The sequence below is a fragment of the Halichoeres trimaculatus genome, unplaced genomic scaffold (genome assembly GCF_033239565.1).
Source record: "Halichoeres trimaculatus isolate MK-OKI-2021-1 unplaced genomic scaffold, fHalTri1.1 fHalTri1_scaffold_10, whole genome shotgun sequence".
NCBI lineage: Eukaryota > Metazoa > Chordata > Actinopteri > Labriformes > Labridae > Halichoeres > Halichoeres trimaculatus.
This window is the reverse complement of record NW_027437187.1, coordinates 28,480,382-28,496,226: the sequence shown is the minus strand read 5'-3', so window position 1 is coordinate 28,496,226 and position 15,845 is coordinate 28,480,382. Positions and strand designations below refer to the sequence as shown.

The 15,845-nt window shown below is 38.1% G+C and overlaps 1 protein-coding gene across 1 annotated transcript; it reads right to left on the bottom strand.

Annotated features, from left to right (window-relative positions):
* Window positions 1-778: 778 nt before the first annotated feature.
* LOC141796984 (anoctamin-9) lies at window positions 779-14,657 on the bottom strand. Its single transcript, XM_074678340.1, has 24 exons — window positions 14,202-14,657; window positions 13,617-13,691; window positions 13,380-13,502; window positions 13,151-13,287; window positions 12,506-12,555; window positions 12,379-12,437; window positions 11,665-11,744; window positions 9,416-9,550; window positions 9,239-9,332; window positions 9,099-9,159; window positions 8,121-8,203; window positions 7,897-8,001; window positions 7,611-7,775; window positions 7,493-7,529; window positions 5,590-5,701; window positions 5,328-5,385; window positions 5,113-5,210; window positions 4,829-5,025; window positions 4,593-4,745; window positions 4,368-4,515; window positions 4,163-4,285; window positions 2,870-2,963; window positions 1,945-2,057; window positions 779-1,332 (listed from the first exon to the last, which is right to left on the bottom strand). Exons 1-24 carry the CDS (start codon window positions 14,220-14,222, stop codon window positions 1,317-1,319), a joined length of 2,337 nt encoding a protein of 778 aa, XP_074534441.1. The 5' UTR covers window positions 14,223-14,657; the 3' UTR covers window positions 779-1,316.
* Between the last annotated feature and the right edge of the window lie 1,188 nt (window positions 14,658-15,845).

Sequence of the window (15,845 nt, the reverse complement as noted above, 5' to 3'; positions counted from 1 at the left end):
ATCTGTGACAAACGTTTGGCTGCCCATTTGAAAAATAAAGAAAAGAAAACTTTTGTGTTAACTTTGCGTTCATTACTGGGTTGAGAGATCACAAGATTTCCAACACAGAAATTGTTAACTGTAAATAATGCATCTGAAAAATCAAAATTTCTGGATTTAGCTCTGATTTTAGGAGTTAGTCTTTCTCGATGAAGCATTACACATTATTTACCTGTGTAATCCTAAATGTTTCTCTGTATATTGCATTCATTTTATTTCCTTAAACCTCCCTTGTAAATAACAAGTAAGATTTTTTCCACTTTTTTAAATGTTATTATTATTATTATTATTAGTGGTAGTAGTCGTAGTAGTACTATTGTTGTTGTTGTTGTTGTTGTTATATAGTTTTTTTTTCATATTCTTCCCTTTCAAAAAGTTAAACTAGTTACCCAAAGTCAAACCGACACTTCAAGAGATTCTGGAAATAAAACAAAAACAAAACAAACAACAACAAAAAATGGCAACTATTGTAGCAAGTTGGATTCAACAGGTTAATGATCATGGAAAATGAAATGTACATGCGAATACATGCAATAAAAAACACTTAATGTCATTTCTTTGCTATTACAGTGATTTAAGTCCCTTTTGGTCTGTAATAAAAGCCTCTGTTTGAAGAGTCATAATTTAATTCAAAAGTAGAATGTTGCACAACAGAGAAAACATTACTTTAAAGCCCTAGAATGGCTTTCAATCGTCTAGTTAGTTGCAGTCAATTAAAAAAGTAAACAGAAGTGGTGTTTCCTGAGGGTCAAAGTTTCCTCTTTTATTCAATAATATAAAATAATGCAAAACATTCTCATGTCTGATTTACAAAAGACACCATCAGAATGAATCTGCAGAACTGACTTTCATCACAGCATTCATTACATTTACAGTATAAGGCAGCATTGTTGCAAACAATCTTTAGCCAAAGCAGTATAAATTATGTTCAGTATCAATAAAAACACTCACATACATCTCACAAATATAGAGATCCAGCAGTAAGCTATCAGTGCATTCTTAAAATAGAATTAAAATTATCTCATGAAAGACATTTACTGTACAACTCGTCTGTCTTTGAAGTCTATTTCATAGATGAGGATCAAGCTAGCCGGCACTTTACATTAGACTGCAAACCATTACAGAGGGCGGGAGCCTCCATCTGAACTCTGCAGAGGCGATTATCGGCTTCAAAGTGTTCTCAGCACTGCAGTAGCCTGGACGTCTTAATGCACAAGGCAACACTGAGGGTCATGTTCTCAGTAGAAAATGTGTAACATTGAAGGGTCTGAAGGCTGTTAAGCTTCCAATGTGCTGCAATAAAGAAAAACAAGGATAAATTAGATGTCCATACACATTTGTTTGAGACCCTTCCTTGACTCTTAACATGCACAGAGAGGTAATTAGAGCATTTCAGCACCTGTACTTAAATAGTTTTAACGTTTGAATCAACGTTTGCAAATGAGACATTAAAAAAAGAAGTGTGTTAAGAGAAACATGGATGGATCCATGTATAGTGCCTATCAAGAGGTGATTCTGTTTCTTTTGCCTACATTAAAATATACAAGTTTTGCTAGCTGGAATCAAAGTGACTGGAAGCAGAGCCTGTAGTTCACAGGTATGGAGTAAATGTGTCCTATCTGGTGGTTCAACATCTGAAAAATGATGCTGACAAAGAAATCAAAAGATTACGTCATTGCTCATTCTTGATCAACCAATGAGGTTACTGATCCAGCACACAAGATGGGTTTGTCAATAGTAAGGATATAACAAAAAAACACTGGGAACCTTTGTGTTAACCCAGGCATTTGGCATTTATTGTGAAATAAAAGCTTTAAAACAAATTTGATGTGGTGTTGAATGATTCTAATGAATAAATGAAGCCTAGTAGACCTGCTTCATCCAACAATTTCATTCGAAACTTACCTGAGCTCCTCTTTCAGTCGGTTGAGTTTATCAAACAGCCGATCATTTTTCACCTGCATGGGAGCGCTAGGTACAAACCAAGCCGCGATGAACTTACATATGACAACAACATGCTGTCAACAGAAAAGAAGTGAACAGAATATCAAAATAAATCACACATATACATATAACACATGCTAGGCGCCGCCCTGTTGGCTATGGCTGCCTTTTGCAGCAGCTCTCTCTTCTTTGTCTGTTTCTTGTAACTTTTTTGTCTCTTTTTCGTAATCTTTGTATTTGGAGTGGATCATTACTTTGTATGGCTCATTTGTTGGTCATGAACACAAAACTTTTTGTGGCTTCAGTGATATTTTTACTTCCTTTCCTCCGTGTGTTTGTCTGGAGATACTACATTTAACCATGGCTGCATTGTTTACATGTGAACTCAGCTGTTAGCAGCCTGTAGCATTTCAATGCTAACTGATGTAAGGCCTGATGTCTTCCCAAAGGTGAGGAGAAGGAGGTGAGGACGATGTGCTGGTACTGAGGTGTGAGCTTAGAAGTGACGGCATCGACCCGTCCTTCCATCCATCGTAATTGGGAACGTAAGATCTATCTCCAATAAGATGTGTTGTGTGTTGTGTAATTTTATTTTATTTTTATTTCACAGCAGTGCATATTCAAAAACATTTCAGCACACACAACATCCATGTAAATATGCCAGAGCTAGCCATTAGACTAATTTTCATCTGTAGTCCCTGGAAGTGCTAATTAGTGATACAGTGCCGTTCCTGGAGTTGTACCAATCAAAAAGTTCCCTCCTAATGTATGATACAACATTCAAAATATCTTATATCACAAAATACGTCACGTGTTTGGTGTCACAGGATGACTGTTCAGCAGTGAAAAAAGAGTGTCTTGTTTGTTGGTGGTTGATCTGCCTTACCTCGAACAAGATGACGAATGCGAAGCGCACAGCTAATATCAGCCAGAACTGTGGAGTGAGACTGTAGTCTTCATTGCTCCTGTAGTCTTTATAGCTGTGAAGACAGAAAGACCGCAAAGATTTTCACTTCAATCACTTATTGAAATACTGACCAGTTTTTTTCCTGAAGATATATTTCAAGGCTTATTACCTCCGCCAAGGAAGTTATGTTTCTGGGAGACTTTTTCTGACTGTCTGTTTGTTCGTTTGTTTGTCTGTGAACATAACTCATAAAGTAACAAACAGATCTTGATGAAATTTTCAGAAAATGTTCAAAATGGAATAAGGAAGACGTGATTAATTTTTGGGGGTGATCTAAATCACTGTCTGGATCCAGGCCTTTTTTTAAAAGATTCTTTATCATCGTGAGATAGGGCCGTTTTCACTATATATGTATATAACTCCACGAGAAATGGACAAGGTCACCATAATTTCTGACAGATGTAAAAGTACAATCCAGATCCTGGCAATATTCTGAATACTAAGATCTGGAATATGAAATATGTACTTGGTCATCATAATTTTCAACACTGTCAGGTAACAAATTATCGTACAAACCTGCAACTTACAACAAATTGTAGCAGACAGTCTGCTGAAAGGGAGTATAACATTAAAGTAGGACTTAAGCGTTGCATGAGAATCACAATATGCTTGGGGGAGGTCTGCGCTCTCGGAGTACTTTTTTAGTTTATACTGCTTTTAAACACCAGCCACCCACTCAAAACAGTAGCCTCTGTGCATTTTCAAGCCGCCTTCATACATGGGATGCAGGATTCAACAACAAGGCAAAACCAGCATCCAAAATAAAGCGTTTTTTTCTGAGTTTATTCCAGTCAAATCTCCTGTACTCACACTGTCGTTCACATGTTGTATTACTTAGTAACTCATTCACATTATTTCACTGGATAAAGGATCCTAATTGATCATAATTACACAAATACCCATAATCATTATGGCCATTATAATGACTCACCCACGTCTGTTTTGTTCCCTGACACATCAAGTCCTATTCAGCATCCCCCTGTTTTTCTCTTCTGCAGTTATACTGAATCTGTATTAGTACTGGTCATGTGTTTGATGTTAAGAAAGTAGAAAATGTGACACAAAGTTCAGACTCACTCAAACTGCCCCTGTGCACTTCTCCAGAAAAAATAAAAGCAAACTAAAAGCAGTTAACTGAAATTATATGGTTCATCTTTGGTTTCTCTCAGCTAAATGTCAGAGTCGTGCCGATTACTGTGAGAGAGAACAGACCTGCAGGAGGAGACATTCAGTCCACTGGGAGTGATCATCTGATCAGCTGAAAACTCATTACGGATGTCTTTGTCGCCTATACGAGCGATGGAGAGGGAGTTGTTGATGTAACCAGCCATGCAGCTGGAATCAAAGAGAATCAGATGAGGTATTTCAAACAACATGAAAAAAAGACATCAAACTTTTCCAAAGGATTGATTCTCACTCAATATCTGTTGCATTGCTGTTGACACATGGGCCATAGCGGTAGCGGTAAACAAGGCGAGGGATGAAGTCTGAAGAAACACCAATGACCAGTCCGTTGGCAATGACAGCTAACACACCAATGGCCTCCAACACGTCGATCCACACGCCTAAGAAGAGGACATGTCATAATGAGGAGGCCATGCAAACATGAAATACTACCTGACAAATATGATAAAAAGCTCACCGATATCATTGGTCTTCTTAGGAACCAGTCTGCGCTCCAGTGTGACCATTTTAATAGCATCCAAGCGAATCTCGATGACGTTATTAATGAGCGCGAGCAGAGGAGCCAGTGGGAACGCTGCCACAAATATGGTGGTGAAACTGAACTGGATCACTGAGGAGAGAGGAAAGTATGACGTGATCAATATAAATAAACCCAGTGTTTGTCTCATCTTACTCATTCAGAGGTAGTCATACCCATCTCCAAGAACTCATTGAACAGACTGAAGGAGTCGACGTCATTGAGCCGGTAGTTGCTGAGCCAGTCTCGGAGCTTGCAGTTCTCACACAGTTCAGCTCCGTACTTTGACTCAGATTCATCTTTCAGGTAGCAGTGAGCACATTTCCTCTGCAGCTTTTTTGTCCGTCTCCTTTTTAGCCATCTGTTGAACCAGCTGGTACACACAAGGGACAGCTTTTCAAACCACAGATAACAAAAAGCAGACAGTAGAGAGTCTATAATAAGTCTGATCAATACTCACGGGCCAGTGAACTCAAAAACATTACTGATGGTTTGCTTGAGCACCATTATGATCGCCATTTGGATGAAGAGGTCTGTGAGACACCCGCTGGGATGACACTGTACAGTGGAGGGACATATTTTAAAAGCAATCTAAATCAAAATCCTTCTCCATTTGAGTACAAAAAAAAGTATTTATTTAATCACATCAAAGTAACATGAATTCATGTCACTCACCTCTTCTAATCTCCATTTTCCTGCAATGCGGACATATCCGCCTGGGTGCCCGTTTATCCTGCAAAGTTACAAAAACAAGCTCGATGCTTAAGAAAGGACAACAATTTTATTTTATCTGAACAGTTGTTGAGGGTTTTTGACTTCAGTGATAAGTTTCAGCCATGTCAACAACCTTTTTTACCTAAATTTTAACTTAACAGTGATTAAATGACAGTATTAGGGTTGAAAATTGTGAATATTGAATTGTATCATAAGAGCTTACCTGCCAAGAAAAAAGGCGACGTAAAAGAGGGAGGAGAAATAGGTGAAGAATTGGAAGGTGAACATCTTAACTGTGAAACTCTTTTCTGTGGCAGCAAATGATCTTGTTTCCTCTGAGGAAGACAAACATTATTTTAAGTGTGTGCATTTCACAAACCTTACTGCAGTTTTTTAAAGAGGGGGTATCCTGCCTTGCTTTATTCTTAACATGAATATAAAAATGTTGAAAGTCTATACTAAACATGTACAATTTGTCTGTAAACCGCTTAAAACACAGTATATAAACACCAAGGTATGCCCCTGGCAGGCTTCTAAGGAACTGGCCAATCAGAGGGATGGGGTTTTTTGGAACTGGGAGTCTTTAAGAGACAGTAGCAAAAGAAGATTTTTTTCAGAATAAGGCTGAAATAAGAGCTTTTCTTAAACAACTGTGTGAGAAAAACAGGGTTTTTTAAATCTAAATTATGTGAAGAGACCAATATGGTACCAGAGGAACAATACAAATCCTAAAAAAAGCACAATATCCCCTCGTTAAAGTTCAATATATCATCCTAATAAGTCTATTTAAATTAAGTTTAGCAGAATATTTTCATAATCTGTGCACTCATTATTAAGAATTGAATTTCAAGGGATCACGTTAAAGTTTATTTTAATTTCTTCTTGGATGTTCAGTTTCACATTTAGTTCAAGAAACATTTAAACCAAACCCATGATCAAAATACTAATGTCAGAAGGTGATTCAAATGTCACAGAAATTAAAGCAGATTCTATACATCATGTCTGTTTAAAAAAGAACAGATAAAGTTTACAAGAAGAAGAGCAGACTTCATGTCAGTTGATTCATTCATGATGGTTACTTCTCCCTTCTCTGTGTACATTCTGCAGCAGGTAAAATCCTGTCATGCCTCATCTCCCCTCTGGATGTCCTCAGTGAGTTTCACCTTTCTACCTGGAGTTCCACCTGACCTATGACACACATTTTTACAACTGCCCTATATTTCTTTAATTGTTCCAATGTTCATCTTCCGCATTGAAAGCTGAGGCTTTTTAATGAATGTACTCGTTCCTTTAGATTTCAACATGAACTGTTGATTTGGGCTTCCCTGCTTTTTTCTTTGTTTTTGTTTTTTTTTTCTTTTAAGCAACGTTGTTAATTTTGTTTGTAAATCTACAGTGGTGTAAGTGGGGAGAAAAAGATGCAAAAGTCAGTTAAATAGCACTAAGGTGCCCCCCAATTCCTCAGAGACCGCAAACTGTGGCTGGATGAATAGACAGATTTAAGGTTCTTGTGATTAGGGATGGGTACTGAATTAGATACTTTCATGGGTACCGACCGGATTCCAACTGTAGTACCAGGTACCAATTCACATGAAATAAAACAAACCATATCCTTGTGACTGTGAGGGAATGGAAGAGTAGGCAATTTTTCCATGCTGGACATGAACGCAGCATTGCCAGTTTATTTACTGAGAAATAAATATCGAATTGAAAAACTTTGAGATTTTATTATTAAACAAATTAATATTTATCATAACATAAACTCACAAAGTACTGAAAATTGGTACTGTTGAGTACAGTTATCGATTGCCAAGTACCAGGCATTGGTACTGTATCATTTCATATGTCAAAGGCACCTATCCCTACTTGTGATATCAGTCAGTGATATCAGATGTTGTAAAACTGTTGTAATGTTCTCTTAAAATGTTTTCAGCTTGAACATGTTGCGCTTTATCTGTCTATCCTCCCTGCTTCAGTTGTGCTGTTTGTTCTCGTATAAAACAAGAGAACATCAAAACAACATTTAAAGCTGCAGAGACACAAGAGCGTAAAAAAATAACAAAAGCCTCCTTTAAGATTTGACTGTATTAAAATAATGATAACCAGGACAGAAATAGCAAACATACCTATTTCACACAGCTTCATGGCTACGATCCTGTTGACCTGTGAAAAACAGAGACACGGTCACTGAGAACAGAATCTAACACAAATGTAACAAAGTCACACATTTAGGGAGTTGCGTACCCGCGTCATGACTGTGATGATGAGGTAATGGAGGACGGCTCCCAGCATCATGGCCCCGCTGTTTGAGTGGTTGCTCAAAAACTCCCATGATCCCTCAGCCAACAGCACTGCAGCCATGACCCTGAACACCACCAGGGCGTGCGTCAGGCCGATGATCAACAGTATCTGAAGAAACACAAACACACATCAGAAGAGTTGATCGATATCTGCTGCACATTCATGACATCCTATTTAAAGTCACCCTGCTGCTTTTTATAGACTGAACCTGAAGATGCTAATCTCTCACCATCACGGTGACACAGATCAGAACCAAAGTGCTGCGCAGATAAGAGTGTTTATACTGTTTGGGTCGGCAGTTGGCATTGTTCACAATTTCCAGAATCAGCTCCTCCTAGAGTGACGAATAAGAATTAAATAAAAAAAACAACAACTTTAGAGAGTGCTGCCTCAGTGTTATCAGAGTGAGATGTGAGAGATGTAATGTTTACAGCTGTCGCCAGCTGATCATACCTCCTCTTCACACCAGTCAGACACTTTCCATTCGCACACGTAGGATGCTCGGTGTCTCTTCCAGAACTCCAAAAACAAGGTCGCTGAAAAGAGCAGCGTGAAGTATGAGCTCACAAAGCTGAGTGACAGTAAAGAATACAAACTGGAAAACAGCACCAAGAAACAGGGAAGAAGAAAAAGAGACCAGCATTATCTGGGCCACCAGAAATAAATACTTATCTGATCAATATTAAATTTATAATGACAAGGATGTTTAGGAGAGATATGATTCACTTATTCACACATGGTTCTGTTGGAATTAAATAAAAACTGAAACTAAAATACTGAGTCGAGTTGTTTTATTTCTGTGGTACAAAGGGGAACTTTCATGTCGCCAAAAATAAATTTCCAACTGAATCCATGCTCAACTTCTCTGTCATCACACACAATCCTCCTCCTCACCTCTCACCCTGCCCTTTCACACTTCCTCTGCCTCATGTGACCTCTTTTCTTGAAGACAACTGTAGGCAGTCTCGCCCAGTTCCTCCTCAGAAAATGTCTGACAGCACGATGTAAACATTTGAAAAGCCATGAAAAATGTTCTTTTTAAGTCCTGCTGAAGACACCCCCACAACCAGATGGCGCGGGCTGATGAAGACGGCCAGGACGTGTAGGTTTTCTCTACTGATGTTGCTCCTCTTTGGCAGTGCATGTCTCAGTGATCATGCAACGTCAGAGCAGTTGGATGAAGTGCGTTTTAGGCAGATAAAGCCTTGTTTGTATGATATTCTTGCACAGCCAACAAAGACCAAGCCAAAGATACAGTGCTAGGAAAGGATTTGGCTCTTTAAAATTTGATCATTTTTGAGAAATAGGCCTATTGTTCTATTTTTTTGAGGGGATGAAACTGAATTGCTGTTGAACTAAATGTGACTGGTGTAAATCTCAGCTTGAACAGAAAAGCAAAGCAGTGATTCATGTAAGATACACAAAACTCACCCCACACTGCCATGAACATGGCAAATAGCACCGTGCCATTGTTATCAAACAGCAGGCTCACCTGTGGATAGATGAGTTTTAAAGTGAACCCAAAGCGTCATTAAACCATTCATATGTGTGCTGTGAATGCACTGCTCTACCTTAGCATACGTGCACGTGTCGGAGAGCTGCCACACTTTGCATCTCTTGTCACAAAGTGGACACATGACAGTGTCAGCCTCACAAACCTCTTTTCTACAACACAAAAAAGACTTTATTCATTATCCTGTAAACGCTCCGCTGCTGCACAGACAGTGTGGAGATGTGTGGAAACTCACATGAGCGGTGAGCTGTTGAAGAAGGCAAGGCCATAAAGGAAGACTATGACCCCAATGAGCGCGGGCGGGATGAGCAGGTATGTGTACCAACCCAGCCACAGGTAGTACAAGGCCACCTTCTCCCCAAAGTAGTTCCTAAACATGAATCAACACAGAGAGATTACAAAGCTCACGAGGTGAAAAGGAGCACTCATTATGTCTGTAGGATTACACACTGCTCTGTGAAATTTGTCATTATGAAAACACCGTAACTAACGTCTTTTAGATTGGACATAATATACTTAAATCTCTAAAAGTCAACATGTTTTATATGTTAACTCTACAAACAGACTTAAATTATGACTGTAAAATGTTTAATCTTTGTCTTGACTGATTAAGCACAGTATGTTAGGGCACTGAGTTAGCTCAAAGATTAGATCATGCACCCCATGTACACCCAACATGCTACTTTCCTGCATGGTATCCCTTATGCTTTATCCAGTTTTTCACTCTATATCCTCTCAGTACAAGCATCAACAGGTAAATAAGAAAGTTTTTTTTCCTTTTCTGTTATTTTGCAAATTTCCATCATTTTCAAACTTATACAAAGCGTGTTGTGGGCAAGCTAACTTTTAGGATGCTAATAAAGACAATACATAAGCTACTGTGTTAAACATGTAAAAGAAGTCATAACATAATTTTAATAGTATTAATGAGGTAATGCAACATGTTCCTGTTTGGTTTCACATTTTTTGAATTACAAAGATTAAAAAATGATATAAATATACATAATGTAAATATACATCAAATAGTTGAGGTGACCGATGGATTGGGGAAAAATGTTAATTTAAGTTTACTTATATGCTTCTTAAAAACCTTTTATTTGCTTTTTTTCAATATTATAACAAATAATAAAGCCCCAAATATATATATATATATATATATATATATATATATATATATATATATATATATATATATATATATATATATATATATATATATATATATATATATATATATGTATGTATGTTTATAACCAGACATAAATATTGCAAGGGGATAGGTCTCAGTATCTATATTTTTATTCTAAAAAGTCTTCTGGAAATCACCACCTGTCTTTTTAGTCTGATAATCTGTCTATGCCAGCCTCAATCATGGGTCTATGCTTTAGTCTGCAGTAACGAGTCAATTTTTTCCACAGAATATAATTTGTCCGCTGTGGCAAACCACTGTGTTCACCTTGGAGGATCACTTTTCAACCAGTTTCCGCTGACAGCCTTTTTACAAGCAAGAATCAGGATTTTAAAAAGGCATATATCCTCTTTGTGGATCAAGTCATTAGGGATTATGCCCAGATACACAACCCAGGGGTCTCTGGGGATCTTGTGACCCAGGATACATATACTTTTTAATCAAGTGAATCAGGTTAACATCAGGGTAAGCGTACCAAACATTAACTCTCAGCTACTCTCAACACCAGCTCTGATCAGCTGACAGCTTGACTGGGGAAATCAACACATCTAATTGGCAAATAGCAAAATGAGCATTTCTATTTTAAGCGTTTTAACCTGCCTACTGCTTCGCAACCCACTTCCACTCAAGCTCCTCCTTTTATGCTGTGTCAGATTTGACCAGGGTCATTTGTATTATCACTGATGCCAGCTCAGTTCTGTTTCCCCCAGGGGTCTTTGCTGCTGCTGCTGCTGTCCTTGGCTTGGCCCCTGTATGAATGTGCTCTCCACACCTCGTGCTGTTTGGATTCCGCATAGGCAAATGGAAAGGCAGGAAATTTCCACAACAGAATTGTACCCTATATTTATATTATTGCATACTAATAATAATTTGTTTTGGGGAGAGAAGTTCTGTTCTTAATTTGGTCAAGTGATGTTGCAAGATACTTCCAAACCCCAGAGTGAAAATGGGTTGACATTTGTCTTGTAAGCTGTCATTTCAAAATCAAACTATCTTCTTACCTAAATATGCAAACATAAAGCTCATTGATACCATGTCCTACTTTTAGATGCCATTATAAAAGACAATCTGCTTATGAGGACAGTGCGATGTGCAGCAGCATTAAGCCCTGTATATAATGTGAAATAACGAGTTCAAACAGCGTCTGCTCCATGTGTGGGTGGTGACATGCCTGCTTTTCTCTGGCTGATACTTGAACCTGCCTCACAGTAGGATGACATGAGAACAATAATGCAGCAATGAGAGCGAGTGTAAAAAGCGGGGTAATGAATAGGCTGTTGTGTTGCAGTCCAAACCTGACAGCAGTTATGGGTTGCCCTTGGAGACAGGCTGTCCATCGTGCCCAGCTCTCCTTCAGCTCTCGCTGCTTCTTTTTCTAAAGCAGAAGCAAAATAAATCAAAGGAAACGATGAATGTGAAGGAGACAGTGCACAATGGTTGGCGCGTTCAACCTGAACACAGAAGCTGGTTTCTGATGTAAAAACATCAGAAACCAGCTTTTATATGCAATGAGTGAACATCCTGAATGAACGCTGATTCAGATTATGAATCAATTTAAGAAATGTATTACATTTTATTTTTTTCAATCCTCCCACAGGTTTATTGAGTAAACACAGGATCACACATGAACATGCCTACAGTATATGTGCACGTTGAGCTCTCACACATGCCCACTGACACCCAGCAGAGAATGACTCAGTGAGTAATATGACTCGTGAGCAGCTGTTCTTTTCTGGCCGTGTTGCATTGTTTTAACACGTCATTGCCAAGTTTCACTTCATAAACTGGAGAAAAAAACTGAAAAACACTTGAGCAAGGGGGAGAAAGGTTAACCACCAGTAATACCCAATGATAGTGCTACTATCTTTATCATGAGGGTGAGTGGATCCAAATCATTCAAATGTTGATTCACAAGGACAAAACTGATTCACGTTTTCATTCTGTGTACAGTGGCAATATTTTTCATAATTCATCCTTAGCAGATGAGAGCTGAAAGAGACAAAATTTACCTCATGTAAGCAGAACTTTGCCTCAAAGACCTTAATCTTCATGAGATCCCGAAGAACCTCTGTGAAAGAAACAACACGAGTGACCAGGTGTCCAGTTACTGGTGTGGGAATGCTGAGTTTTTCTTACCTCCTGAGCGTATAGGGGTGTGATTCAAGATGAAGTGCACGATTCTTATCCTGGAACAAAAACGTGCATCATTTGTAAAGATGGACTTTAAAAGACTTAAAAAAACACTCAGTCTAGTCATAGGTGCATCAATAACTTAAGAATGTGCTCTTATAGACGCTGTGAGGACGATCCAGAATCTGTAGCATTTTTCTGGGATTAAGACTACATTTCCCATGAGCACTTTCACCCACTGTGGTACAGACCTGACTCTTACCAAGGTGAGAAAGAATGGGGAGCTGACTTTTTTTAAACGCTTCTTTTCTTTGCTCAAGACAACTTTTAGCAGGACTCAAAGTGATGAGGTAATGTATTTATTTATAGATACATGGAGCTGTTGTTTAGAACATCGTAACAAGCAAACTGTGTAAAATCAATTTACTGTAGTTTATTGTATAAAACGAGTAGACTACCTGTTTTTTTATTTGCCAAAACAGGCAAACTATAAAAGTGAGACTATTTCAAGATCACTTAGAAAGTCCTCACAGGTCTTTTAAGCTGCCTTATAGATAAAAAGCTGACCCTAGATGTTGTAATGTCAAATAAAATCCCAGATTCTGGAAACAGTGTTTAAAATATCATAACAGTTAAAGCATCATGTTTTACCTGGTGCTGAGAGGTACAACGTTCTGATCCGAGCTCCAATTACAAGCATCAGACACTTTGAGCAGATACCTGTACTTCTCAAATATTTCTTTGGGTGCTTGAATCCCGTAGAAGATGAGATCATCATCAATAATTTTCTATTGGGAATAAATAAAGATAATACACGAGTTCATTTCACATGTAACCTTTGCAAGGAAAAGTTACAACACTCTTTTTATTCATGGCTTACTGTGACTCTTAAATGCTTCTTTTTCAGCTCCTCAATGTATTCATTTTGCTTTTTGAACGCCTCTCTGTGTGGGCTGTCAGTCGTTTTGGCAACAAGGACATAGTCGTATGAAAGTGGAGTGTGCTGTGGGACAAAAAAAGTCACACTCAAGGACAGAAAATGGTTGAAATGATCTGTGAGGTAAAGTAGTATGGATTAATTATGATGTCGTTAAAGTGGACAAGGTGTTTTTCTTACCACAGGAGGAAGTGATGTCTGTTCATTTCCATTCTCTTTCACCACTCCCATAAATTCCAGCAGTTCGATACTGGGCTTTAAGACAAAAATGTAAATACACACTGAGAGAGTGATGGAAAATTCACTTATCATGAATGAATAGTTAGACATTGATACACATCTTACAAAAGGGTGAATCATGTTTGTATTGTATGAAATAATCAAGTTTTATCCTTCATCAGATATGCAATAAGAAGGTTGGGAAAATAAACAAATGTCATCAGCCTAAAAATCAACTGAAACTAAGATTTGGGGGTGTGTCAGTGAAAATGCCAGTGTGCTGAGAAAAACCTGAGGAGATCCTGACTCACCAAGGACTGTCAACAAAGAGGGTTAACTTAACCAGTGAGTGAACGGTAAGGCATGCAGTTTTACAAAATACAGTCTTAAACAGAAGAAGAGTAGGGCTCGTACTGTACACGTATGAGCTCGGGAATAAAAAAGGACTGACAGACATGTTAAAGACAGCAGGCCTGAATGAAAACAAAAGAACTTAAAGCAGGTGGTGGTCTCAGATCACCTTAGACCACCACTAGGGTCGCCTACCTGTCTCCTGTGGACGGGCATGATGAGCGGGAGGTGAATCCAGATGCAGAAAGCCTCCCTTGTGGATTTAAGAAAATAAAAGCCCCAGTCTACATTCAATGGTCCCAAAACCTCGCGGTATAAAACGACATGAGGAGCTCCGAAACTGACAGCAGACAACTTCCGTACTTCCTCTAGGAACAGACGTGCTCTTGTATCACCAGCTGAGGAATGTAAAAGCAACTCTACCTGTTGCTGGTGTCACAACATTTATCCCTGTCGCCTCCACCTTTTTTCACAGTTCACACAGTTCAGCGCTGCAGTCATTACAAAACACGCACAGAAACACGCGCAAAACCACACAAACACGCAGCGTTGCGGGCTTCAGTCACCGCACATGAAGCGACTGTCTCTACACGGATTGTGTCAGGTTCAGTGGAATGGCATGTCCTCGTTGCCTCCCTCCTCGAAGATGCTTCATGACGTGTTTCCGCCGCTAGATGGCGACATACGCTCTTTCTTTCTGTAAATCACTGCGCCTGAATCATCCTACACACTAATGATGAGAAGTCCATCGCTTTTTAAGAGTCGTTTATTTTTGGCTCGGCTCACCAAAAAGAGTCGGTTCTTTCTGTTCCCGAGTGGCTCCTCAGATTTTTGATTACTTAAATTAAATTATCCCAAAATAATGAAAAAATACGATTACAAAGAGTGATTAGTGTAAAATACATTATACATATTTTATTAGTCATGTGACTTAAAAGGAAGCAGTTCTACTAAAAATAAAATAGTACAAAATAAATAAATAAATAAATGAATGAATGAATAAATAAATAAATAAATAAATAAATAAATAAATAAATAAATAAATAAATAAATAAATAAATAGATAAACAAATAAATAAAAATCAAGTAAGACAAAAAAAAGGTCCACTGTCTAACTTTCCTTTTATTTGTAACCTTTAAACTGCTGACAGTGGAAATGAATAGACAAGCTTTTTTTTCACAACTTTATTTAAAGTTTTCAATGATCACAAACAAAACTTTTTTCTCTAAAAATATAATTTTTTTTAACAGTTCCCTACCCACTTCAACAACATATAAAAGAGAGAGGGAGAAAAGAGAGAGGGAGAGAGATAAAAAGCAAAGGAAAAAATGTGTATCAATACTGAGACAACATTAAAAGTACAGCAAAAATAAAAAAATAAAGAAGTAAAAATAAAAAAACCTCTGATAAGAAGGAATACAAAAAATAATAGTAGACAAGAGATAAATAGACAAGTTTGTTAAAAACACAAAAAATATTAATCAAAATGTGAAAAACAAAAAGAAAATAGCGCACACACAGACACCACATCACATCATGACTAATCATGTGAAGCTATAACAGAAAAAGAGGAGAAGAAAAAATGTCTCTTGTCCACTTCAAAGAGTCGGTTCCTAGAGCCAGAATCACGACTGACACATCACTTCTACATACCCAAAACTGCACAGACTCTGACATTTGTCTCAAACTCTGTGAGTCATAAAATTACAATTCAGAATCACATTTGCAGAGCAGGATCATTGAAATTCAGCTCTTCGAAAGTCTCAAGTGACCAAACCAACTCACAAAAATCTGTTTATTATTGATATTTCCATCTCCATTAGTCACTGGGTTGTGCT